Source organism: Protopterus annectens, chromosome 7.part0 (genome assembly GCF_019279795.1).
Source record: "Protopterus annectens isolate FY-2018-M chromosome 7.part0, PAN1.0, whole genome shotgun sequence".
Lineage (NCBI taxonomy): Eukaryota > Metazoa > Chordata > Ceratodontiformes > Protopteridae > Protopterus > Protopterus annectens.
In genome coordinates this window covers 352,886,999-352,913,237 of record NC_056739.1, presented here as the reverse complement: position 1 = coordinate 352,913,237, position 26,239 = coordinate 352,886,999, and the positions used below count along the sequence as shown (strand labels likewise).

Below are 26,239 nucleotides of genomic sequence, written 5' to 3'. Positions count from 1 at the left end.
TTAAGTACAGTTTTATTTAGATTAGAGAGAAAGGGGGATGCATATACAAGTGGTGAAAGCAGGTGGGAGCGAGTTATGGCAACCATAGTCGGAGGGGTTAGGAAGGCTTTTATTCTATACAGTGATCCTAGTTTTTTATTGATGGTTTTGATCGTTTGGTTTACATGAAGGTAAAATTTTAGGTTATCAATTATTACTCCTAACAGTTTTGTAGAGGAGTCGGGGGTGATTATTGTGCCATCCTTTGCATTTATGGTGAAGGTAAACGGTGTGGACCTTTGTGTTGAAGAGAATAACAGCATTTTAGTTTTTTTGGGATTTAGCAGCAATCTACATTCGGAGAGCAAGGTTTCTATAGTATTAAAGGTGGATTGGGTAACCGACCTCAATTCTGAGGGAGATGTGGCTGAGCAAATCAGGGTGGAATCATCAGCGTATTAGATACAGCTGACATTCGGGATGACTGTATGTAGGTTGTTTATAAAGATGGAAAACAGTAAGGGTCCTAATATGGAGCCTTGTGGCACTCCAAGGGTGTTAGGTAATAGGTTGGAGAGCTTGTTCTGCCAGAGGACAGCCTGTTGCCTCCCACTGAGGTAAGATTTAAACCATTGAATGGCACTGGTATTTAGACAGAAAGATTGCAGGGTGTGAATCAAAAGTTGGTGATCCACCATGTCAAATGGCTTTGAAAGATCCAAGAAGAGGGATGAGGATATTTGATTATTGTTACGATTTTTAATGGTATTGGTGAATGCTAGTAGGGCTGTGGTTGTGCTATGGTGTGGACGTAAGCCATGTTGGGTATCGGCCATGAGGTGATTCTGAATTAAGTGACACATGAGTTGTTTGTGTATACATTTTTCCATAATCTTAGCTAGTGGAGAAAGTATAGCTATTGGTCTATAATTGAAAAATTCAGTGGAGGACCTTTATGTAGTGGGATTACATAGAATGTTTTCCAAATGGTGGGAATTTTTGCCTCTGCTGTGGTGCGGTTAATTAGTATAGATACTGGATAAGGCTATGGCATCAGCTGATTTTTGAAGGTACTCCGCAGGGAGTTGATCAGCTGAGAGTGTGGTGGGTTTTCATTTTTTAAGCAAGGTATGGATAAGTGATGTGGACACTGATTGGAAGCTGAAAGAGAATAGGTTTATAGGGGTGGTACTATCAGGGCCAGGGGAGGTAGTTGGCTAGCTAGGGCTTGAATTGTCTCTCTAAAGAAATGGTTAAAACTGTATGAGACATCCTCAGGAGATATATCAATGGTATTGATGGGGATAGTGGTAGACATTTTTCCAGGATGGAGTAGATTATTCAGACCTGCCCAAAACTTCTGAGGATTATTCTGGTTTGCTGTCTGTAAATTCTTGTAGAATGGATTTTTTAGTCTCCTTCCTAGCTTGCCTATATTTAAAATGATTGTAGGGGTCTTTAGTGGAGCGCCATAGAGCTCAGATTTTGTTTCTGCTGGAAATTTTTAGTCTAGATTCTTTAGACAGCCATGGGGCAGTTTTTGCCTTTGTTCGCTTAGAACGAGCAGGTGCATGCAAGTCAAGGATACCAAGAAATCTATTGTTAAAATATGCCACTGCCTCTTCTAAGGGGAGGTGTTTTAACATACACCAGTTTACAGGAGTTAAGTTCCTGTTTGAATTTGACAGGGTCAAAGTTTACTTTGTTTCTGACTTTCCTGAGTAAGGATTGATGAAGAATAATGACGTTTTGCTTAACTATATAAGTAAGAAGGTGATCACTCAGATCGGGGAGGGTACCAGCAGTGTGCAGTTGGGGGTTACTATTTACAAGTACCCAGTCTAGTATGCTTTCTTTATGTTTGGGAATACCTAGCCTGGTTGGGGTGGTTATGATTTGAGTAAATGCGTGCAGGTTGATGTAGATGGTAGGGGATTCTGAGGAACGGGTGGCCCAGTCTATGTTAAAGTCACCAAATAATAAGGTTTCTTGAGGGTAATGACATGAAGTCCAGTGTAGGGTATCTTTGAGTGTGGCTATATTATTACCAGGGGGAATATACATACAGATAATGTTGATGCATTTACATTTGTTAATTTGCAATTTAGTAGCCAGGATTTCTGAGTTATTAATTTGAGGTGGTTGATTAACATCTATGGTCACATTCAATGCAGATTTGTAGAGTATAGCTACCCCACCCCCCTTCCTGGAAGCACAGTCTAGCCTGTGAATGTTATACCCAGGTGGTAACACTTCATTATCAGTTGTGGTTGGTTTTAACCAGGTCTCAGATAGACAGAATCTCAGGGGAGTGTGCAGCCAGGAGTGCATGCAGTTCATGTACCTTGTTATTGATGCTTCCAATACTGAGATGACAGGCCAGGAGAGAGTTGGTAGGTCTACTAATTGTAGTTGTTGTGGCTTAGGTGGCAGAGGGGTGTGTGTGTGTGTGTGTGTGTGTGATATATATATATATATATATATATCAGAGGTGGATGGGCCAGGGTTGGGGTGAATGTCACCACCAAGTATAAGACTAGGGCTATACTTGGTGATAAGTTTCAGGAGTTTGTTTAAAAGTTTGTAATGTTGTTTGGCTCTAGAGCTTGTGCGCTTAGGGTTTTCTTGCTGAAAGAGTGAGCAAGGCTTAGAGTTGGACCCATATTGATTAGTATGGCTAAAGGTGGGCTGTCTTACATCTGGTGTGGTAGTATGGCCATTTGGGTACTGATAATCAATAAGCATCTGGTTTATATACAAGGTGATTACAAAAGTAGCCAGCAGTATGGGTATTAGAGAATAGTGTAACATTATGAGAGAAGGCATGTATTTAGAAGCAAAGATGGCAAATACAAAGACAATTAGAGAATACAATAGTTCCATTAGAGTTTGTCTTGGTCTAAATAAAGTCCAAATCTTAGTTACACGTATTTGCAGAGATAAGACACAAACAGTACAGTAAAAAGAACAATATTAAGTTTTGGCATTACAATATACAAAAATATGTTACATTATAAAGGAGAGTTTAGCTGAGGTAACAAAGGTGTGCTTTATACAAAACAGCAAGCAGTAAAGGGCAGTAGTAATTAAACAAGGTATTTGTCAACTGAATGACAAGACATTTGAGTTTCAGACTTCATATCCTCGAGAAAACTCATGGCAACACAAAACCTTTTACTGTAGCAACTTTCCAACTTCATAAGAACACATGGCAATTCTAATGCTGTATAAGGAAAAATCATTTTCCCTAGTAGCAAAGCGTTCAAAAATGCAAATGCCTTGATTGTAAACCATAATAGCTGTATGTATATGTCCCCTGAAAGGCAACCAGAAATAGTATTAGAAGGTGAACAATATAAAAAGTTATAAATCATGTCCCAAAAAGAAGGATGCCATGACCATATTATAACAATAATGGGAAAAATCCTTCTGGTGTGAAAAGTGTCCAATGAATCTCCTGAAAATAAAGATGAAACCCAGACCGCTAGGCCACAACGAAATATTAACAAAATATAACCAAATAAAGGCGAACGCAATCAGCCTAAAATGCCCAAATGCTGGTTAATAATTATCATGGTGAAATTGCTGATTACACTAATAAATAGCCCATAATAGGGCAAAGATAAGTTCTGAATAAGAGAAACACAAAATGATACAGCGTCCCATAATACCTGTTAATAATCCAAAACAACACAATAAATGTCCAGTGCTGATTTATGACTGTTTTTGCTTCAATTTACTGGTTGTACTAAAACATACCAGCCGATAGTAAGACATAGAAAAGTTTGATTGCTGAAGAAACCAACAATTATTAGTGTCTGACAGTACATGTAAATAATCAGAAGGAACACAATTGGAAGTCGCCACTCAGTCACCATAAGATAATACAGTCAGCAACCCAAGCTGCAAAAATTCCACTGCAAAAAAATAACCAAAAAAGGGCAGAAGTCACTGTATTCCAAAGTTCAAGGACTATTCATATAGAAAATCCAATGTCTGACCTTAGTCGCTGGTTCTGTTGTCTCCTCATGAATCTGCTCCTGAACTAGCCCAAAGATGGAACTGTGTCATCCAACGTTTGTCGCTACCTGGAAAAAATATGATAATCCAAGTCTCAGAATGGTCAGCAAATAAAAGCATCCACAGTGGATAGTTGAAAAGGCGAAAAAGCATGCAGCTTGTGGTTTGGAGGTCTAACCATCAGCTCCCTGTAAGTTTCACCATGAACCACGGCACTGACTTATGTAACTTGGGCTGAACCAGCAAATGGTCAGATTTGTTCAGTACCCAGCCCAGTAAACAAAATAAAAAATGAATTAAAATCTTAAAGCATTTATTATATTTCCCCCCAGTTTTTATTCTTTCTTCTGGCTCATCTCTTAATGGGCTCTAATGGCCAAGACAGGCCCTTGCCTCAGCTCTTATTCAGAAATCCCAAGCTTGCTTAATCTTTTTCTTTTCAAATACATTTTAATATTTTCAACCTCATTTAATCCTGGATAATTGCAGACATCCAATATAACCTGCCATTTGTATTCTGTGACACATACAGACATTTTGAATAGGGACTGGTTTATACCACTCTTTCCTGTCAGTAGTCTGTGCTCTTCTGACCAGTTTTAGCTTTTAGGATTAGGTATGGTTTTGGTGATAAAACCTGTAATATCATCATTTTGATGTGTAAAAGTGCTCAAGAAATAGTTCTCTTTTGGAAACTCATCTCTTTTCATTGACAGTTTAAAGACTGGTGTAGAGGTATTTATTTTTATTAAACTCTTGTTCTGGATAAAATGTAAAGTGCTTCAGGTGATGTAGACTATTCTTTAAATGGACTTCCTGCTGTAAATTAAGTAGTACATTAAATGTTTGGTAATTCATAATCAAATGTTTTATCTTACTGTATTTGGCTGGATTAGGATATATTACTATATTTTTAAATTTACCTTTTGTGAAGCACTTGTCACATCAAATCTCTATTCAGTAGGCTGTTATCCAAGAAACAAAATGTAATCAATTTACAATATTCTAACAGGCATCAAAAGGGAGTATGAAATTCTTAGTATAGAATTTATATTTAATTGGGAATTATGTCTACAGGTTAGATTGAACCTCTCTTGTCACTTGTTAGGTGATCATTCCTTAGAAGATGTTAAGCTGTGGAATATAAAGCAGAAGTTTACACTCTTATGCTAACACTAAGTAATAAACGAAGCAACTTCCCGCTTTGGATGTTTATTTAAAGTAGACGTCTCACTTGGTGCTTTTATTTTTCAGGTTTATCTGGAAACCCAGCCGACCTTGAAAAAAGGAGGCAAGTTTTTGGGAAGAACTTCATCCCACCAAAAAAAGCCAAAACATTCCTTCAGTTGGTATGGGAAGCTCTTCAGGACGTGACATTAATTATTTTAGAAATCGCTGCCATTATTTCATTGGGTCTTTCCTTTTACCACCCCCCTGGTGGTGACAATGAAGGTAAGTCATTTGCTTATCTTAGAAATGAAGCATAGCAAAGACTGTCTTGCACTTTTTCTAAATTGGAAATGCAGCTATTTTGCCCTGTCTGTCTAATGGTTCAGCACATTTCTTCTCAGTGACTGTGTACGTTAACTGAAGAACCGTACCGTGTAGGGTGGTTTTGTATTTTACTGCCAACATTTATTTTGTCTTTTACTAATAATGAAATGACTTAACAGCATGCCCCTCTCTGCTGAAATTTACACTGCTCTTCTATGGGCACCTCCTAAAATAAGTGTCTAAAGGGAATGGAAGTGTATCATAAAATGTACACTGTTTTCTTCTTAATGGCATTACTATGTAATATCCTTGTTTGTTTAGCAAAGAAGTTGTGCTAATGCAGCCGAGTCTCTAATTATATGGTACATCTGTATTTTCATACGTGCAGAGGTTTAAAGTGTCAGTTGATGTGTACCAAATGAAAGCCGACACCAGCTCTTTTATGCGTGTGGAGACATGGCAAAATCTACTGCTACAAAAGTCGTCCTCACTTGAGTTTGCAGATACTTTGAAGACAGCGAGTTCTCATCCTAGCCAATACTACACAGGTGTACAGGCACCTAATAGCAGATGTTTTACTCAGTCAATTAAAAGTAATACATTTATGAGTTAAGTGTAGGTAAACAGAAACACCCTGATGAAGCACATATGATGATTGCAGCTTTTTTCTCAACCCTAAACATTTTTCTTTCCCAACATTGTGTCAGGAAGGTATTGAGGCTCTATTCAGTGCAAGCCTACATTAAACTACCTTAGGTCTCACTCTACTTCTGAATGAAATGAGGCTGCACTAACTGCAACCCCAGAAGTGACCGACTGATGCTCTTAATTTACTACTTGTCCATTAAAAAATCCTAGTCTGGCTTCTAAAAGCTTGAGCATTTGCAGTACGATTCTTCTGTCTGCAGCAGACAGGAGTGCTTTGAAATGAGATAGATAGACTGGTTAATAGACTGGTTATTTGTACAATTGAGTGTCAAAATAATTGTAGATCATCAAGTCAAGACCAGTGGCATGTCTGTTTTTTTCCACTGAATGGACTTTGATGAATCACAGATCTCTCCACTGTAATACTGAAGATGATTCAAATTCTGAAACATAATTTCCTTTATTCTAACCAGTAAACTAAGTGTGAGAGGAGTGACAAGTGTGGAAAATAGTGTTTTGTGAGACTTAGCCAGGCCTGCATGAGATTTGTGTGTGCATTACAAATGACTGTTGTTGGAATGTTATGGCTTGTTTGTGTGTGTGTGTGTGTGTGTGTGTGTGTGTGTGTGTGTGTGTGTGTGTGTGTGTGTGTGTGTGTGTGAGTCCGTCCACGCATATCTGTCTGTGGAGCCATGGTTAGGGTTACCAGATACTTGCGAACCCAAAGGAAGACACCGAAGGTCATAAAGGAGGACAAAGCCATGACAAAAGGAGGACAAAGGAGAATGTGTCCTGGTCTTCTCATGAAAGACAGTGTAGTGCTGCTATTAAATAATTCCTTACTGACACAGGAGACACCTGGACTGCTGTACAGTAACATTTCAATGTGTAATTACATTAAGCTGGTAGTTTGCTTCAAGGACAAAACTAATTTATTACTGAACAGGTAATGGAGAAAATAACCAATTCACCACTGAATAGTTTCATGGAAAATATAACAAATCCACCACTGAACAGGTTCGGATCTTTAAAATACTCAGAGTTAAGGCATGTTGGTTTCTTCTTCGTGTAGTGGTACTGCTAGAAGTTTACTGCTCATAAATACAGAAGTTTAATACAAGAGTACATGCAATTCCCCACAGTATATTGCACCCATAGGCCGTCACATCCTTGTCTTACTAATTTAAACCAAAATGCTCCTTGCGCATGCTGTGAGATATAGAAATTAAAATAAAAGGACTCCATAAACCTAAAACGGTCATTCTTTCAGTTAATAAACCATCTTCTGTTCTACATTATGCCTGCCTAATTATGGGAGCACATACCTCTGGTTGCAAATGTTGTAATTTAAGTTTTCACTTAAGAGTTAACATACCTCACAGGCACTTTAATGTACTACAAAGGCATTATTTGTCTAGTTCCCAGTTACTAATAGGCATCCGCTTTAAACAACTGCATGAATACTAATTACTGTTATCTTAATGTTTAAATGAACTCATGGACTTGTCTAACCATCCTTTTAAACTTGCTGATATTGTTCTACATCTGTGTCTACTCACCTGAACTGTTCTACCTTATTTGCTTACTGCAAAAAAGTTATGTTCCATTTGTTTAGCTTTGGGCCATAACCAAAAGAAGCCATTACAGTGTACCACAACTAATATGCAAGACCATCAATTGACTGTTTGGAACTACTAGTACTAACTGCAAACTGTGCACACAATTTAAGACACAACTTCAACTGATGCCTGCGCATTGACTGAAGTGTCAAAGCATGTTTTCTTGTAACACAGCCACTAACTCCATGTGGCTACACATAAATTGAGGAGCCTTCCAATCTGGCACAACATTGGGTCAGGTTCATAAACTGAGAATGGGAGGTCATGTCTGGTACATCAGTGACTAGATTCAGCTAGTGGCCCAATATGTCAAAGAAGCCTGGGATATGTATTTTCCTACCTCTGGGGAAGACTAAGTAGTCTGTAGAGGCAAACAGATGAGTGGGAACATCAGTTATTTCACAGTGAGGGACTTGACTTCTCCATGCAGTGAAGCAGCATTACCAAAATTTAAACAGCTTCACGTCCCTCAGAGACACACGCTCTAGAGACCTAAACCTCATCATCACAATTAACAGAACATGCTGGAGGATAGATTCCTGTCCCAAACACTTCCCATACTCTGGAACAAACTACCCATCCATATCAAGTAGAGTTGGTCACTAGCACTCTTCAAGAAAAATCTTGATGAGTGGATGGGTAATAGGAAATTCACCCCGGGAATCACATCGGTGGCCCTGCTAGACAGGGGCGCAGGTAAACAGCATCCATGGGTGGCGAAAGCTAGGGAACCTTGTTGGCTAGGCTTACATAGGCCCTAGGGCTGATAGCCTAGTACCTACCTATGAACCTATAATGTGATGAGGATTAGGTTCACCACTCTCTCAGCAGGGCAAAAAAATCATTTGAAACTTCTATTCTACCGATCTACTGATAAAATACTACTACAGTGATTTGACAGGCACACGTACATAAGCAAGAGCTCTTAAAGACTGTATCATACCGTCACAATTCCCACCAGATTAGCAGATTTCAAGTATTGTAATAGTAGTATACAGCCTCTACAGATTTCATCCATATCAAGAAGAGCACAAAATACTTCACTGTTAATATAAAAATACTTCCATTTAACCTTAAAAAATTAAATATCCATACCTTGTTTTCTATTTTGGCATCCTGTCATAATTGGATCTTAGCTGACATCATTTAGTAACGATGAACGTAGACACTCTGCAGACAACCCAAGCTTATCCTTGTAACGGAAGGTACTGAACAGGTCATCTGGCACAAAACTAAGGAAATGCAGCACCACCCATTCGTTCATGAAGAATCAAAATTGCTCTGTGACAATCAGAACCACACAAGGTTATCAAAATGTGAAACATGAAAAACGTCACCAAACAAATGTCCCAAAGATATTTTCCTAAACTACACCTGCTGTATTAAAGCTATAAAATAAGGCTTAACAAAACTTTCTGAAAATGTAAAATCTTACTCACTCAGATGTGGGAAAGTAAACAAAAATACACATAGAACTGGTTTTGTCCCCAACCTCTAAATGTTGTCATACTAATAATTTATACACTATGCACATCCTCACCACCTGCTACTCACTCTCTCTCCCTTTGCTTCCAGGTAAAAGAGCTTACAAGGGTGCAATTTCCTTTAAAAGTCAGTTATCCAAGCTACATGTAGCTTAAAACACAGACACATACTGTAAAGAAAAAAAAAAAGGACATTTAATAGTCCTTCAAACAGGTGAACTGTTTTATAATCAAAACATTCCTGACTATTATTAATATAATAAAAAACTTCATATTTGCAGACTGACAGTCAATGATGAGCATTTAAGAAAGTTGCCGGCAGGAGGGCAAAACTCCCTCACAACATCAAGTCCATCTCATGCTATTTAGCAGCATAAAGAAACATGAGTTAAGTTCATCTTGGTGAGTGGATCCAATCCGCACCAGCCACTAGTTTAGTCCACCTGCACATTTCTTCACCTGGAATAATAGACTAGTCACAACCGCAATGACTTCTGGGCATCTACACAGATGCCCTCTTCAGTCTTCTCAATCTAGACTGTTTTTAATACAGTCCGGAGCGGAAAAAAATATTTTTGAAAACCGGATATTTTCGCCTTTTTAGGCGATGCCTGATGGACGGAGGACAAAATGCTGAAAAGGAGGACATCCTCCTTTTCCTGGATGTCTAGGAACCCTAGCCATGGCAATCATGTAATAGCGTAACTTTGTCTCTTGGAGTGAGTGCTGAACACTCAGAGCCAATGATTTTATTTATGTTTCAATAAATGAAGGCACTAGCATGTGTTACTAGATGATCAACTTGACAAGGCTGCCAATGTTAGAAGCCTCAACTATTTTTCTTTGTACCATGACAAATAGCACTCATAAGCAAGAACCCCTTCAGTTGTTGGATGTTTGTAAGCATCTGCTTGTAATGCAGGGAGAAGAAACTTTTAGAAAAGATTTGTTGAAACAGAGAGAGCAGTAGTGTTATTTCCAAGTGGAATACAAATGTGCACTTTATCTCTATGCTTTGGTAAGTTTTCCTTTATACTTTTGTCTTTCTATAAACAGATATGCTAATCTATTTCTTTTTATGTTGCTGAATTCTGTATATTTCTGATGTCCTTCATGGATGCATCTGCAGTCATAACAAATGGGTTGTCCTGTCGTCAGGCAGCCCTTCGGTCGGCCGGATTCCAAAGTCCGGGTCCGGCTGATGTCGCACTTCACCTGACGTCATCTCTGCTGGTCTTCGGGTATAAAGGCATCAGCCGACGCCATTTTCCTCAGTCTTTCTTGCCGCGTGGCGCCCGAAGCAGAAGCTGTTCGCAAGTGCCGGTCGGTCAGATCCAGAGATTACTACTACCGAATACTACTTCGAAGACTTCTAAAAAGCTAAGTACCCCGTTGGGGACTCTTTCTTGCCTCAGCCGATGTCAGAAAAAGTCAATAACTGTTTAACTTGTGGGAAACAAATACCTCATAAAGATTTCCACTCTTACTGTCTGCCTTGCTTAGGCCCAGACCACGACGTAGCAGCCTGTTCGGCCTGTGCTTCCTTCAACCGACGAACGCTTAGGCGTCGGTCGGAGTTTGCTGAACAGTTTTACGGCTCAGATTTTGCGTACAATATGCCGTCGGATCCTCCGACTACCCAAATTGTTAAAAAACGCAAAGAAAAAGACCGACACTCGCGGTCCGCGGTTTCGGCCGAAACCACGGTTAAGCAAGCCACGAGTGTCTCGGTTTCGGCCGAAACCGAGAAAACTGGTCAATCTTCAGCCGAATCCATGACTACTACTGAGGCTCCTGCTACCTTACCTGAATCGGCCTCAGAAATTTTGCCTACAACTGTGGTTCCTAGTGATTTATCAGACACCATCCCTTTGGATGTCTCTACCCCAGCACGTGGTGCTGCTAGGCCTCCTGCAGCCATGTCTATTAAGGCCTTTGCCAGGGCTAAAGCAGACAAATCTGCTAAATCAGTGCCTGTTAAGCCCCCCTCACACAGGCCCACTTCTAGTTCACAAATGCTTACTCTGGCAGAAGATTTAATATCCTTAATTAGGGGATCCCAATCTCACACAGACAGGGCCTCTCAGCCCCCAGAAAAGAGACCCAGAGCAGAGCCCCCCGAGCCAGTGTCCTCTGATGATTCTGCGGATGACTCAGACATTACAGACCAGCCAGAGGCTCCTTTTTCTACTTATGAAGATTCCGATGCTGAAGAATCCATTCCAGCTGCCTCTCCACCAGAGGAATTTTCCTTTGGGGAAACCTTACATGCCATGAGAGAACAATTCCAATGGCAGGGACAAGATTTCTCAGATTCAAGAAAAAGGCTTAGGACTTTTCTGCACTTACCACAACATAGGCCCTTAGCTATACCTCCTGTACTACCTGTTGTGGATGATGCATTTAATGATGTCTGCACTGCTCCTGATTCTTTACCTCCAGCCCCTGCCAAACCAGATAGATTTTACAGGGTGCCAGACACTCATCACCACCTATACAAGGCCCCACTTGCAGACCCCGAAACTATATCCCAGGGGCCTAAGGCAGTAGCCTCGACCACAGCAAAAAACCCTATTCCTTCTGAAAGGGAATCCAGGTCCTTAGAGATGGGGAAAAAGTTTACACCTCTGCTACTCTCTCAGCTAGAGCTTTAAACTGTCAGTTTCACATGATCCAATACCAAGAGTTTATGCTTGATCAGTTAACTAAAAAACTGTCCTCTGATGAATCTTTAGATAAGAAATATGTATTAGAAATGGTGAATAACATCCAACAGGTTAGTAACCATTCCTTAAAATGTGGCTATGATGCACTGGAGGCTTCATTTAGATCAGCCATGACTGGCACAGTGATAAGAAGGCATGCATGGTTGAAAGAACAGGTCTTACCGGATCATGTTAAAGCAAAGCTATTAGATGCTCCTATGGATAAGGCCAGTCTATTTGGTACACCTGCCCAGCAGGTAATGAAGAAAATGGAAGAAAAGGCAAAATCTGTACAAACAGTTAAAGATTTCTTACAGGTTCAGCCCCAAGGTTTAGCAGGAACTGGCCTGCCAAAATTGGTCCTTTCCTGACTCCACAAGATCCCAAAGGGGCAGGAATAGATGCTCTAGAGGCAGAAATCAATCCAGAGGAGGTGCCTACAGAGGACGACAGTGGCAAGGCAATAACCGAGGCACAGACACAACCACTGCCACTGCAACAGGACAATCACAGTGACTTGGCTCTGACTCCGCCTACCAGGGAGCAAATAGCAGCACCATTAGGCGGAAAGTTAGCCTTATTTTCGAAAAATTGGCACTATATCACAAAAGACAAGTGGATTTTGCAAACCATAGACCAAGGCTACCGGTTCCACTTCCACACCTTACCAGTAAAAAGAGGAATGCCAAACCTGCCTCCAAATCAAAAAATAGAAGCTCTGCAGCAGATAGCGGAATTAACTAAGATGAGAGCTGTGGAAAGAGTACCAATAACAGAACAGGGCAAAGGATTATACTCCAGACTCTTCCTAGTGCCAAGAAAAGAGAAAAGTTGGAGACCTATTCTCGACCTGTCCATCTTAAACACATACATCATTGTCCCAAAATTCAAAATGCTGACCCTACAGCAACTTCTTCCCATGCTGGGCAAGGAGTGTTGGCTGGTAACTCTAGATCTCAAGGAGGCATACCTGCACGTCCCCATTCGACCAAATTGCAGAAGATACCTCAGATTTCTTGCAGGATCAGAGCATTATCAATTCTCAGCATTGCCCTTTGGCTTATCTACTGCGCCCAGAGTATTCACAAAATGCCTGGCATCAGTAATCGCTCACTGCAGAGTACAGGGAATCCAAATTTATCCATACCTGGACGACTGCCTGTTACAAGCGGACAACAAAAGCAAGCTGACAACAGATTTACAAAGGGTCATTTACTTGCTACAAGCCCTGGGATACACAGTCAATTTACAAAAGTCAAGGCTGATACCATCCCAAACAAGAACATTCTTGGGCGCGGAATTGGACACAGTAAAACAAATGGCATTCCTAACTGCAGAAAAACAAAAAGAGCTCCCTCTTTACTTCTTGGCATTAACAAAGCAGAACAAATTAACAGCAAGAAAAGTTCTGCAGGCCTTGGGCTTCATGGCATCATGCATAATCTTGGTCCCACATGCCAGACTGCATATGAGAAAGCTGCAGTGGTACCTAAAGAATTTATGGTCTCAGCACGGGCACAGCTTAGAAACAGAAATACCACTAATCCCATGCCTAAGACAGGAGTTCCTATGTTGGGCTCAAGCATGCCAGTCAAACCAAGGCTTACCCTTCCACAACTTTTGAGCAGGCCAAACCATCACAACGGACGCCTCAGACCTAGGATGGGGGGCGCACATGCAGGACAAATGCATACAAGGATTGTGGACTCAGGACCAGCTGCACCTGCACATAAACCAAAAAGAAATGCTGGCAGTAAAACTGGCAATCCAAAAATTCAGACCATTCCTCAAAGAAGGCCATTTGATGATAAGGACAAACAACACCACAGTCATGTGGTACATCAACAAACAGGGAGGCACTCATTCATACCCCCTATGCAGAATGACTTTGGACCTTTGGAATCTGGCTCTCAGCTACAACATCCAGTTACAGGCAATATTTGTACCGGGAAAAGAGAACACCCTAGCAGACATGTTAAGCAGAACCACCTCGGATGCTCACGAATGGATGCTACACCCGGACATCTTCAAGGCCATCACAAAGAAATGGGGAATGCCACAAATAGATCTATTCTCTTCCCCACTCAATCACCAGCTCAAAAAATTCTGCACAAGGACATTCCACCCACTTGCATGGAAGGTGGACTCTCTATCCTTCAGCTGGAAAGGCCTGACAGCATATGCATTCCCACCTCTTCCCTTGATGCACAAGGTACTACTGAAAATCAAGGAGGAACGTCCAAGGATAATCCTGATAGCTCCGAACTGGCCAAGACAGCACTGGTACCCATTGCTGAGGAGCATGTCTCGGGAGAAAATGTGGTCAATACCCCTGACGCCTTTGATGTTAACTCAGAACAACTACAACATCATGCATCCAAACCTAAAAACCTTGCAACTGACTGCCTGGAACATCACATAGCAGCAACTAACCCAGACCTTTCCCAGAGGGTTAAAGACATTATCCTTGAAGCCCGCAGACCTTCAACAAGAAGGAACTATGCAGGAAAATGGAAAAGGTTTGTCATTTGGAGTACTGAAAGAGGAAAAGATGTGTCGAACATAGATATTGCTAACATTCTGGAGTACTTGGCAGAGCTTCTACATACAGGCCTGTCCTATTCCTCCATCAAGATACATGCATCAGCTATTTCAGCAGAATACAGCTTTGATCCACCTGTCTTTTCACATCCTCTACTCAGGCAGTTCCTCAGAGGGATCAAGAATGTAAAACCTCCTAGGAAACCACCATTACCAGCATGGGACTTGAACTTTGTGCTAGAAAAGTTGACACTCCCTCCTTTCTACCAGCAGCAACAGCAGATCTACAACACCTGTCATGGAAAACTGCTTTCCTACTGGCAATTACCTCAGCAAGGAGGGTTTCGGAACTACAGGCCTTAATGGCAGTGCAACCCTTCCTAATCTTCCATCAAGATAGGGTGTCCATGAGAACTAATCCTACATTTATGCCTAAGGAGGTATCCAGAGTGTCTTTAAACCAGGCAATCCACCTACCTACCTTCTTTCCCAATCCACAAAACAGAGGGGAAAGAATGCTGCATACCTTGGATGTACATAGACAGTTATGCTACTACCTGGACAGAACCAAAAGTAACAGAAAAACTGACCAGCTTTTTGTAGCCTATGCAACAGGAAGGGAAGGAAAAGCAATTTCCAAACAGACAATCTCCAAATGGATAGGAAATTGCATAAGATTCTGTTACTCCTACCATGGAAAACCAATTCCACAGAACATAAGACCTCATTCTACAAGGGCTACAGCCACTACCACAGCTTTCTTACGAGGAGTGGCAACCAAGGACATTATTGAGGCGGCTACTTGGACCTCCATGCATACATTTGCCAAGCATTATAATTTACCTCTATACTCTAGATCCCGAGCAGGGTTTGCCACTGCTGTACTGCAAGGGATCCTAACTACACCATAATTTTCTTCCTCCTCCCTAGTTTGGCTATGGTATTCTACCCATTTGTTATGACTGCAGATGCATCCATGAAGGACATAGTACAGTTTTGTACCTACCATAAATGTAGATGTCCGAACTGGATAGCATCTGCAGTCAGGATTACCCTCCCTCCTTCCCCTCTGTGGTACTCCTAGGGTATTTACCCTCCTAATAGCTAGCTGGGGGTCTCTTATGGTGTATTTGTTTGTATATATGTACATACATGCTTATTTTTTGTGTTTGCCTTCTACTTTTTTGGAAACATTGGCATTTATCCAAAATTTAGCCTTCCAAGAGGGCAACTGGCATCTGGGGCAAGAAACACTGAGGAAAATGGCGTCGGCTGATGCCTTTATACCCGAAGACCAGCAGAGATGACGTCGGGTGAAGTGCGACATCAGCCGAAGCCGGACCTGGACTTTGGAATCCGGCCGACCGAAGGGCTGCCTGACGACAGGACAACCCATTTGTTATGACTGCAGATGCTATCCAGTTCGGACATCTACATTTATGGTAGGTACAAAACTGTACTTTTTACCTGCAGACAGCAGGTGCACAGCTGTCATACATCAGGGTGTATTGACACCAAGTTAGAGAAACATGAACTAATGCGGGCGTCTATTGAGCCAAACTGACTAGAACTTTGGGGAAGTAGATAATACATTGTTCTGGCCACTTGGATTGAGGCAGGCCCTAAGCAACTGTAGTACAGCTGCAGGTTGAAAAAATTCAGTAGTGAGAAAAACTAGATATTGGATTTGTATGGTCATGAAGATGACAGGAGAGAGTTAAGAATAGTGGGCCACTTATCAGTGGATGTTGGTATTTCTTAGAAAATTGACATTTTTTCAGAAATGAAGGTGAACAATAATGGGACCCATCATAATTCTAAGTCTCATGTTTATGAATGTTATTCAGTCAAATTATACTTTGAACATTAAATAGCTGAAGTTCGAAAGTAGTATTAGTTTAATGTGTATTACTGTAGTTGTATATTAATAAATATTGTATTATTAAAGTTAATTGAAAGCTTCTAGTGCTGTAGAAAAGGTATTGTGTTTGACTGGCAAGATTTCATTCTGTTTTTGTATTTATACTATGAGTGGTAAAAGGAGAACATAATCCCTGCCAGTCATGGGTCGGCACCAAGGATACTTTTCATGAACCTGGACTGTTAATGACATGGGTGGACAATCCCGCCACTGTATCATTGCAGAAACTAGTGATATGTCAGTTTAGACAGACCTATAATACTTTGGAAAAACTGAGTTGGTACAGGGGAAGTGTCTATGCATGGAAATAATTAGTAACAGAATGGTTGGTATACTTCCTGTTATCGGCTATCTTTTCACAAAATCAGAACTTCTTGCAGCAATTTAAAATCTTTTATACCACTTCTCCACTGACATTGGGCCCAGAGGTAGATGTCCATTGCCCATCATAATCACTTATTTCCCTAGGGGTAAAAGCTGATCACGGAGGACCATCATGAAGGGGAAGCATAGTTGACTGAAGTTAAATCAGCGAAGGTAAAATTCACTGAATCGTCCTGTCCAAGTACGGAATGCATTGTCATCTCTCTAATGCCCCAAACCCCCCCTGATAGTGCTGTTTTTTGGAAAACACGCCTTAGCATTTAGTTAACTATAATGGTCTCCTGTTATACTGCCAGAGGAGTGAGGTCTCCTTACTTTGCTATGTTTACAGTTAATTCCACAGTCACTTGGAACGGTGAATATAGGTAGTCTGTTTAAATTCATAACAGCACACCCCCAGCCCAGTATCTGTTGTGCAAAAGTTATAGCATCCATTTACACTCTCCTTTCTTTTTGGGTAAATGTGGCAGGGGGGCATTTAGTCCCTCATACCCAACGCTGCCATTCATGGATCTGGCACCAAGGATACTGTTAATGACATGGGTGGGCATCCTGCCACTGTATCATTGCAGCAGCCAGTTACATGTCTTGACAGCTGTTTAGGATTTACCATATCTTCCAAGGCTTTATTTGAAGGAATAAGCATTGTGCTAAGTCTCATTATAACTCTGGGTAGTGATAAATGTAAGACTGAGTACCGCTTGTCCCAACAGACTTAGTTACATGCATGCATAACTAAGCATACTGCTGATGTCCATATGTATGCAGACTTCTCACTTAAATATCAAACTTGGGCAGAAGTGAACCTTCCATTTGCACAAGTAAACAACTAGTCTGAACATGTCCATTGTTTGGCAAGTTAGACCTTCAGGACTATCCCACCAGTCAGAAAGCTGAATTGGCCACTTCATTCCAGCCCAAACAACCAGTATAACACCCAGGTTTACAGATATATGGGTAGGAACAGAATTCTTTTAATAGTGGGTGCTAGGTCTGCAAGGGGATTTTGAAAACAAAGTCTTGTACTTGATGCCACTCATTTGCTTGAAACGTTGCAGACTGTTATCTGTGAAAACTTATAGTTAGATGCGGTGTGAATTAGTTTCCTTCTGTAAAAGGAGCAGTATTTCTACCTTGGCTACGTATTGTCATTAGAATGCTATAGAAGTTGCTGCATGTAGCATGTGTTTTTTTTAGATTTGTAAGTGATGATTAATACTGCATTTTTAGCATGAGCCAGATGGAGGTCTGGGGGATAGCCAAAGCCATGCATGTGTACACATTTAAAACAAACACAATCACACGTGCCAGGAGTTCAAGGCTGTGAGGAGCATCCTACGTCATCTGCTGTTTAAGCTGTAACACCCTTGCTTTAGAAAGGATGTCTGACAGGCTGTGTTGAATGAGATTAATGCTGTTCACTGTGGATATCATACCTTGGTTTTCCTGCTTATCATAACATTTTGTTGCACATTGGCACAGGTGGAGATTTGGTGGTAAGGAGTTTCACAAAAGGTGCCAGTAGTGTTTTGCATGCATTTATTGCATTAGGTAGGGGTGGGTTCATTTAATTGAGTACAATTTTTCTACTACATTTGCAAGTGCCACTTGAAATATGTCACATTAAAAGTATCCAGTCACCTCTTCACAGAATGGTACAACACTTGAGGGTGGGCCATGTGACAGCAGAGCCAGATGGCAGCATCTTCTTGATTAGAATGATACAAATGTCAGAGTGCACTACCCTGCAAGTAAGACTAACTAGAAAATCTTTAAGGCAAATTCCCCAGACAGCGTGAAAGCTACAGACAGACAGATGGGATTACTGCTGGCCTGCTTAATGTAAATTGAATAAGTGTGTTTAATTGTTCTGAAATTCTACCATCTAATTATTCAAACATTATTCTGTGCTTCACAGACAGACACCTGTTATTTTTATGCTAGCTGACAAAATACACTGGAGACAGTAATCTGCACTGACACAACGGGTAATGTTTCAGTACAAAGTGTGTGTCAGTCAATGTACTACAATCAATTATACTTTGATTTGACATGTTATCATAAATTAAGCTGTGTAGGCAGTTTGTTTTGGGACTATAAAAATACATAGAACAAGCAGTGATATGTAACAGCTTGCAAATCTGTATTCTTTTTTGTAAGCTAAAGGAAGTTTTGATGTATTCACAAGTGTGCTACAGTGTTGTGTAGGCATCTGTTCAGTCTGAGATGAATATGTATCAACTGTTTAACTAGCTCACTTGGTCAGCCACAACAGTTAACCGATTTATATTTGAAATGCTTTTGATCTGGTTTTTGAGTTAAGTTTGTATTAATGTGAACATTTTTTGGTGGGAGGGGCTGGATAGTGTGCCCTAGGATGCATGTGGCACCCCCTCCACTTTTGCTTCTTCAGTTCACCTCCAATGTGGCAATGGCACGGGGGAATGTGGGACAAGGAATGGCTCTGTACTGCTAGAAGGACGCATGGCACTGGAGAACATGAGACAAAGAATGTCTCTGTCTTGCCTAGAACAATGAATGCACTAGGGAACATAGGACAACAAATGTCTCTGTCCTGTTAAAAGGATGTATGATATTCGGGAACGTGGGACAAAGAATGTCTGTGTCCTGCTAGAAGTATGCATGGCACTGGAGACCGTGGAACAAAATGTCTCTGTCCTGCTAGAAGTATGCACGGCACTGGGGAATGTGGGGCAAAGAATGTCTGTCCTACCTAGAAGAATACATATTCACTATGCTCATGAGTGCTAGACAACATCGGCTGTAATCTGGGTGTAGCAGTGGATGTCATGCCTTACTTGCCTTTTATATACGATGGATTCCTTTCAGTTGTTATGCTTTGCTTAGCCTGATATGAACTAAATGCTAAAGGTTTGTGATCCTCTACCATATTCATTGTTGGATGTAGGCTTTTGTGCATATCAAATAAACAAGGTGGGATAGTACAAAGAGAGTACAACATCATGCTTTAGTGCATAATGTTATATATAAGGATGTTTAAGCACAGGTCACATTAACAGATATTTCAGCTTCGACTGCTGCTTCATATTTGCTCCATCTCTTCACTCCAGCCAGTGATTAAACTTATTAGCTTTAGTGTAAATACTATTACTGCTTTGTTAGCTCATTTTCACTTTCCTTTTTGATTTTGTTTTATTTATCTACTGACATTTGCATTACTGGGAAAGTCTGACTGGGTAGGTGCCCATTTGATGGATACAGGTAAGGAATTCCAGGCCTTTGCAACACTATGAGTACAGACCATGCCCATGTTATGTTGTGTGATAGGTTTGTGGACAGAGAAGAGTTTTTGGTCATTGGATCATAATGACCATTTTGGAATATAGTCCCCATAGGATGATTCTTTGTTCAGTTAATATCATTGTAAGTAGTTTGACAGTTGTAGCTTACTTCATTGTAGCAGCCTTTTGCTTTGTTCTGTGTTCCAGTGAATATGAGCTCTGTAATCTTAGCTGAACCTGTATCTGACCATATATGTGTAGTATCCATACTGTATACCATCGATGCCTACTGTGGACTGCTGCTGTTTTGCATTGCATTCAGCAAAGCACGCCCAGCTCTTTCCTCACTTTGTTCATTTGTGCTCCCCGAACATTTTGGCATAGAAAAATACACATGCTTTGTGCCCAGTTTACTGAAACTTCCAAGTGTCAATGTATCTGTCAGATCCAAACCAGAATTTACACTGGCACTCTCTGTACTACCTAGAAAGGGATACAATGGTAAAGTGCTGTCATATGTGCCAGAACTTCATGCCTTCCACATGCCTGAGAAGAATGTGAAAGTTTGAGGCTTGTCTCAACTTTGACAATAGAGGTTGTGAAGGGTGCCCTGCAGAAGAGTCCCCTGTGTAATCTCAAGCCAGCGATGGGGTGCCGTAGAAAGATAAAGGAGTCAGTCTCATCCCCTTCCTTAGTCAAACTAAGAAGTAGCAGCCTTGCATGTTTCCTTAGCTCCCTTTTGGGATTTGTACTGGAATAGTGAGTTTCACAAACTAGGCACTCAAAAACCACAACTACAGTTCTGAAGTCTGACAACAATGGAAGCAGACAATGTTGTACCCTAATATGCTGCATAGAGCTCATTAATCATTATGGAACGGGTGGTGCTCATCTTCTAGGATATCACTATTTTCTAGTAAGACGCCACTATATAAATTGGGCAGGGGTCTAAACATCATCCATATAGTTATACCTACTTGGTTTTGCTGTCCAGGTCCCCAAGAAGAGTGACCTCACTGGACCATATTATCCAGGATTGCCAGTAGATGGAACAGTCTCAGACTTTTCCTTGACTTCAGGGGCCGTCATAAAGGACTAGTGGATTTTCAGCATCGTCACAGATGGGCATTCTTAGAGTGGCATTTTTTTTTTTGGGGGGGGGGGTACCTTTTATACTCCATCCTCAGCTGATCATCAGCTATACTTTGACCACCACAATCGATTTGTTCCCCTGGCAGGAGCTATTGTCTCTGTCATTCCTGAGGGCAAGAATCGGGTGAACTGTGAGGGTGACCATTATATGTGCAAGATTGATGGGGTCTTCCTCTTTAGCCCCCCCCCCTCCATGTAACCACCAGTCATCCTACAGTCACGGACCTGCCCAGACTTCCAAAGGTGAGGATGTTACTTGAATGTCAATCAGCTGGGCCATAGTCATGGATCCATCCATGTAAGAGACTGAGCTCGATATTTGTGGAGTATTAGGTCCCGAACAGTAATCCACACAGTGGGGTTCATAGCTAAATAGAGGGCTAGCTGCCCTTATGGACCTAAGCCTAGCTAATTTTCCTTTAAAAGTTGAAAATCAAATCCTGTACCTTGTGACTGTGAAGTAAACACCCTGACCATTATACCAAACCCAAACACCTTAAATGTTTTTGTCATTTTTGTTTGTCATAGGCAAGTACTAGGCTAGCTGCCCTTTTGAGCCATTTTAAACTTAGCCAGTTCACCTTAAAGGTGAGAATCAAACCCTGTATCTTGTGTCTGAGAGGTAAACACCTTAACCATTATGCCAACATCATGTGATGAAGTAGGTAAGAGAATGTCTTGGTGAAATCCTGGAGCTTGCAGTTTGAGAGTCCTATTTGATTAGAGTCCTCTAATAGTGGGTCAGCCGTAAGAGGGACCTGCTGAAATTGTAGTAGACCATAGACCTTCTCCTGTTCTTTGTTCAGCTAGTCAAGGGGAGTTGTTAGTGGATGCATTCTGTCATATGACAATGCATATTCCTGAATGCCTTTCCTCCAGTCCTTCTGATTCCATACCTAATAACAGCATTTAATAAATTAAGGGCAAGACTAATCTTTGTGCTGCTTGTGACTATGAATGATGTGACTGTAGGCATTCAGGTCCCTGACAGTACCGGAAACCATCCAGGTGCAATCTAAGGAAATCCTCTGGGGACTGGATGACAGCTTAATCTCAGAAGTTTAGCTCTTCCTAAGCCCATGCTCTTGCTGGATCTCCCAGTAGGCGTTTCAGAGGCATTGGAATTGACTTTCGCATAAACTTTTCCATTTTGAAAGATACGTCTTCCTCTGTTTGGCCAGAGAGGTATCCTGTTTCTCCATAGTTTGCATCTGATCCTAACTTATGCCAAGCAGTTCGCTGAGTTGGACCCCAGCTGTTCAATAGTTAGAGCGCATGTTTGGGGTATTTCTGCACAGACTGACCACTTAATGTGCAGAACTAGCATTAAGCAATTCCTTAAAGATGTGTTACGTCTTTGTCCACTTTTCTAGAATTTTCTTCCATGGAACTTTAACTTCATGAATGACAGCTTGCTCATCATTCTAAAACTGTATTCATTGTTTCATGGGCCCCTTGGTTGCTGGTTCACGCCAGGCCTCCTCCAACACCTTTGTACTTCAGAAATTACCTTCCTCTTGCTTTGGCCTCCCAGGTTATTGCTTATTATTTTTATTCACAGTAAACTACTGCAGAATGCTTCCAAAGTTGATATAAACGATTCAACATACCATTTAATCTGGGAGGAAGTTTTCTACAGCAGAGAGTGCTTGTTACCCAGTCACCTATCACTGCCATCCCCCTTTGGTATTGATGGCTGTCCGTTCCATGCTGTAAATGAATTTTCCTTTACATCATGGAGTTATGTAAATATATAGCTTCCCACAATGTTGGTGAATTGCACTCCTGTTGGGTGATGGATGTTTGAGTCAAATTGATCAGAAAAGCATGCATGTCAATGGAACAGTAAGTTACAGTACTGACAATGAGATTGCGAAATGTAGGAGTAAGGTAGCTTCTACTTTTCCGTGGTGTTGTGTGATCTTGGAGCTAGTATGATTATGCTAGCAGGAGTGGCTTGCCTCCAGTCAAAAAACACTTAAACAGAAGTAAGTTTTGCATTTTTTCAGTAACTCCATTTTTCGGTGTATTTGTATTTGAAAGATGGAGCTCAAGTAAAGATGTTTTTGGTGGGTTATCATGAACCCATGTGAGTTTATATTACCTGGTCAAAACAGAAAACACTGAGTGTACAGTAATTGAAAAAGACTGTTCACAACTTATGTATCTGAACAAATAAAATTGAAAAACAAAAAAAACATGGGGCAAGCTCCTCTGCACCCCAACACCCCTACTATTTTCTAACAACTCTGGGATCACACCACAATGGGGAAAGGTGTGCTGTGATCTTGCATATGAAAAAAACTAGAAATTTGTGATCTTTCCTTATTCAATCATTTTTGACTGTCTTTTTTCACAGTTTGAACACATGCATGACTATATACAATATAAGGACTTGTACAAACATACACCCATACAAGACTACATCATGAAATGTAGAAAACTCATGAGAGACAATCACAAATGGTAGAACAAAAAAGAAAGAATCTTAACACTGAATGACTCATAAGAGTTGATCAGAAAACACTGAATACTTCTCTCCCACTAAAAAGACGTATCAGTAAACCGACGTATCAGTAAACCTTACAAAACCAATATAAAGTATTATCTTGGTAGTGATACTGTTAGAGAAAGTTTTTTTAGTAACGTAATGTGTAGGGGGTAGGATTAGCACAGATGAGTATGGTGGGCAGGGGCTGTAACCCTAATTATACCCCTGCCCCATACCCTACATACTACTTTACTAAAAATCCCTCGTAACAGTACCAGTATACATGAAAAAGGGACACAACACTGAATCTATCCCCCTTGCCTAACACTTACTCTGTCCTTAACCTGTGAACACTTGCATGTTCACAACTGCTATAACACAGTCATGCGCATCTTCATAACCACCCCTTTTTCAGTCAAACATAAATTTTTTTCTACACTTCTGCTTATCTATACTATAAAACTATATTCGACCATACAGGATTCACTCAAATAAGCATTCACTCATTTCTGCATTTTCTCTCTCTTTTTACACCTACAAAAAAACTTTCCATCAAATGTGAATTCTACCTCGAGTTACACCCATACAAATGTATTGTTTTGTTTTTCCTTTAAATTCCTGTCTTGCACATTGTTCCCAGTGAGTGAACCAGCGTTGAGTTGAGTGGTGCACAACTAGGTACAGATGACTGGCCTGACACATAACAGAATGTGAACTGACAGCAGACATACAATGTCCCAAGTGTGGGAGTGAGAGGAAGTTCAAAAATGTGCACACCTGAAGATATCACAAAAACAAGTCCCAACAGTTTCCTACAATTGTACGTCTTATTTGCAGAGCAACCAGTGTGATAAGCTCATGTGTTAGGTTTGCTGACGTCCTGCCGTCTCTGAGCCAGCTGATGCCAGAGTAGAGGTTTCACAAGATTTAAGCACCCCCCCCCTTTTGACTGTTTTATTGACATGGCTACACAGTAATGAAGCAAGCATACAGACCGCTCTTTCAGTCCTCTCCTTTGACACAGGGAATATGCATTATGAGCTTGCTGTAACTGAGGGTGATAAACCTTGAACAAACTCTACAAAATCTAAAACTGCATTATTCATTGGTAACCACTGTGATATTTTCTTCACTCAAAGCTGTGCTTATGTATGTTATATGTGTGTATAATTTAAATTATTATATGTGCTTCTGACCTTGTCTTTTCCTGTTTGGTTAATAAGAGCAAACAGACTTTATTGCATTTTATCAAGTAAAAGACTGCCTGTCCCCCACACTTTCATGCCGTGTCTGCTTTTCAGAACCATTCTCCTTCCTCTGATCATATGTGAGGTTGTAGTTTGTCCAAACGGGCAGATATGGGCAGAATTAGCCTGCTCATTATGATATTAATAGGCTGGCAGGTGTGGCTAATAGACAGCTCAACCCTGCATTTTTATTTTCCTATATCATTTTTGCCCTCTGCTGCCAATCATCTACCCTCATCTCAAGCCAACATACAGGCAGCCATGAGGGCACTCAATCCTGTCATTCCTATCCAAACAATGACAGTGTTTCCATTTTATGGCCTAACCCCACCCTAGTGATCGCATGAGACTTGTCACCACAAGGGCCACCTCTGCCCCCCTTGTCTGGATATGCATGCATGCTCCCCCAGGTGAATTGACAAGGCTACTGTCACTGGCTTGTGTGGCCACTCCCACATCTTCCTGACATTGGCCCCCCACATCATGATGGGACTTCATTTCCCAGCCAGAGCAGTGTCAGAAGCCAGGTAGGAGCCTACTATCCCTGTACCCAATGGTACAGGGATAGTAGGCTCCCTCCCTGCCCACACCAACAAGCGTAAGAAAGGAGAGAGGTGTATGAAGAGGAGCTTTGTGGTGGTGGTAGTAAATTTGTTAGATCATTTGTTTTTTGTCTTTAGTAGTCCAGATATGATATGAGAAAGGTCTAAGCTTGGGTGGTTCTTGGAAGGTGTAGAATGAGAAGTTATGACATATCTGTAATATACTTGGAATTGTGGCTGCTGCAGTAGGTTCAGTATCCTAATGTGGGGAGTAATGAGGACTTGTGAACCTTAAAGGTCTGGCATTAAAAGCAACTGCATGTTGAGCAGGAACTGTTTTAAAATGGCAGGTGCGGGGCCAGATATGTACATAACTGCATCACCTGCATGTAGTAGAACTGAGTGAGGGAGGATGTCCCAAGGGAGGCTGTTGACAAAATTAATAAAGAGAACAGAATATGGAGACTTGAGGGACTCATTTGGACATGTGAGCTAGAGGAGAGGATGTGTACCGGATTTGAACCTTAAAAATGGCTGCAGGGTAGAAAATCTAAACCATGGGCTGCATTGGACTGATGCTGGCAGTGGGTTGTATAGTTAGACAGTGATTTGCATTTACAGTGGCTTTTGTTTTCAATGTAGAATTGCATCAGTTAATAGTCTTTATCTGTCTTCTAATGAGGATTTCATCTAAGTATGTGTGTGTGTGTGTGTGGGGGGGGGGGGGTCACAGAGTACTTCTTCCAGAC

The 26,239-nt window shown here is 41.1% G+C and overlaps 1 protein-coding gene across 7 annotated transcripts in view; it reads left to right on the top strand.

Annotated features, from left to right (window-relative positions):
- The window catches only part of LOC122806463 (plasma membrane calcium-transporting ATPase 1-like), a 1,798,374-nt gene that overhangs the window by 1,060,599 nt on the left and 711,536 nt on the right, over nt 1-26,239 (top strand). For all 7 annotated transcript variants that reach the window (XM_044076929.1, XM_044076926.1, XM_044076924.1 and 4 more), the window contains one exon: nt 5,254-5,451. In XM_044076929.1, the coding sequence (XP_043932864.1) occupies nt 5,254-5,451 (198 nt within the window). The remainder of the gene's footprint in view (nt 1-5,253; nt 5,452-26,239) is intronic.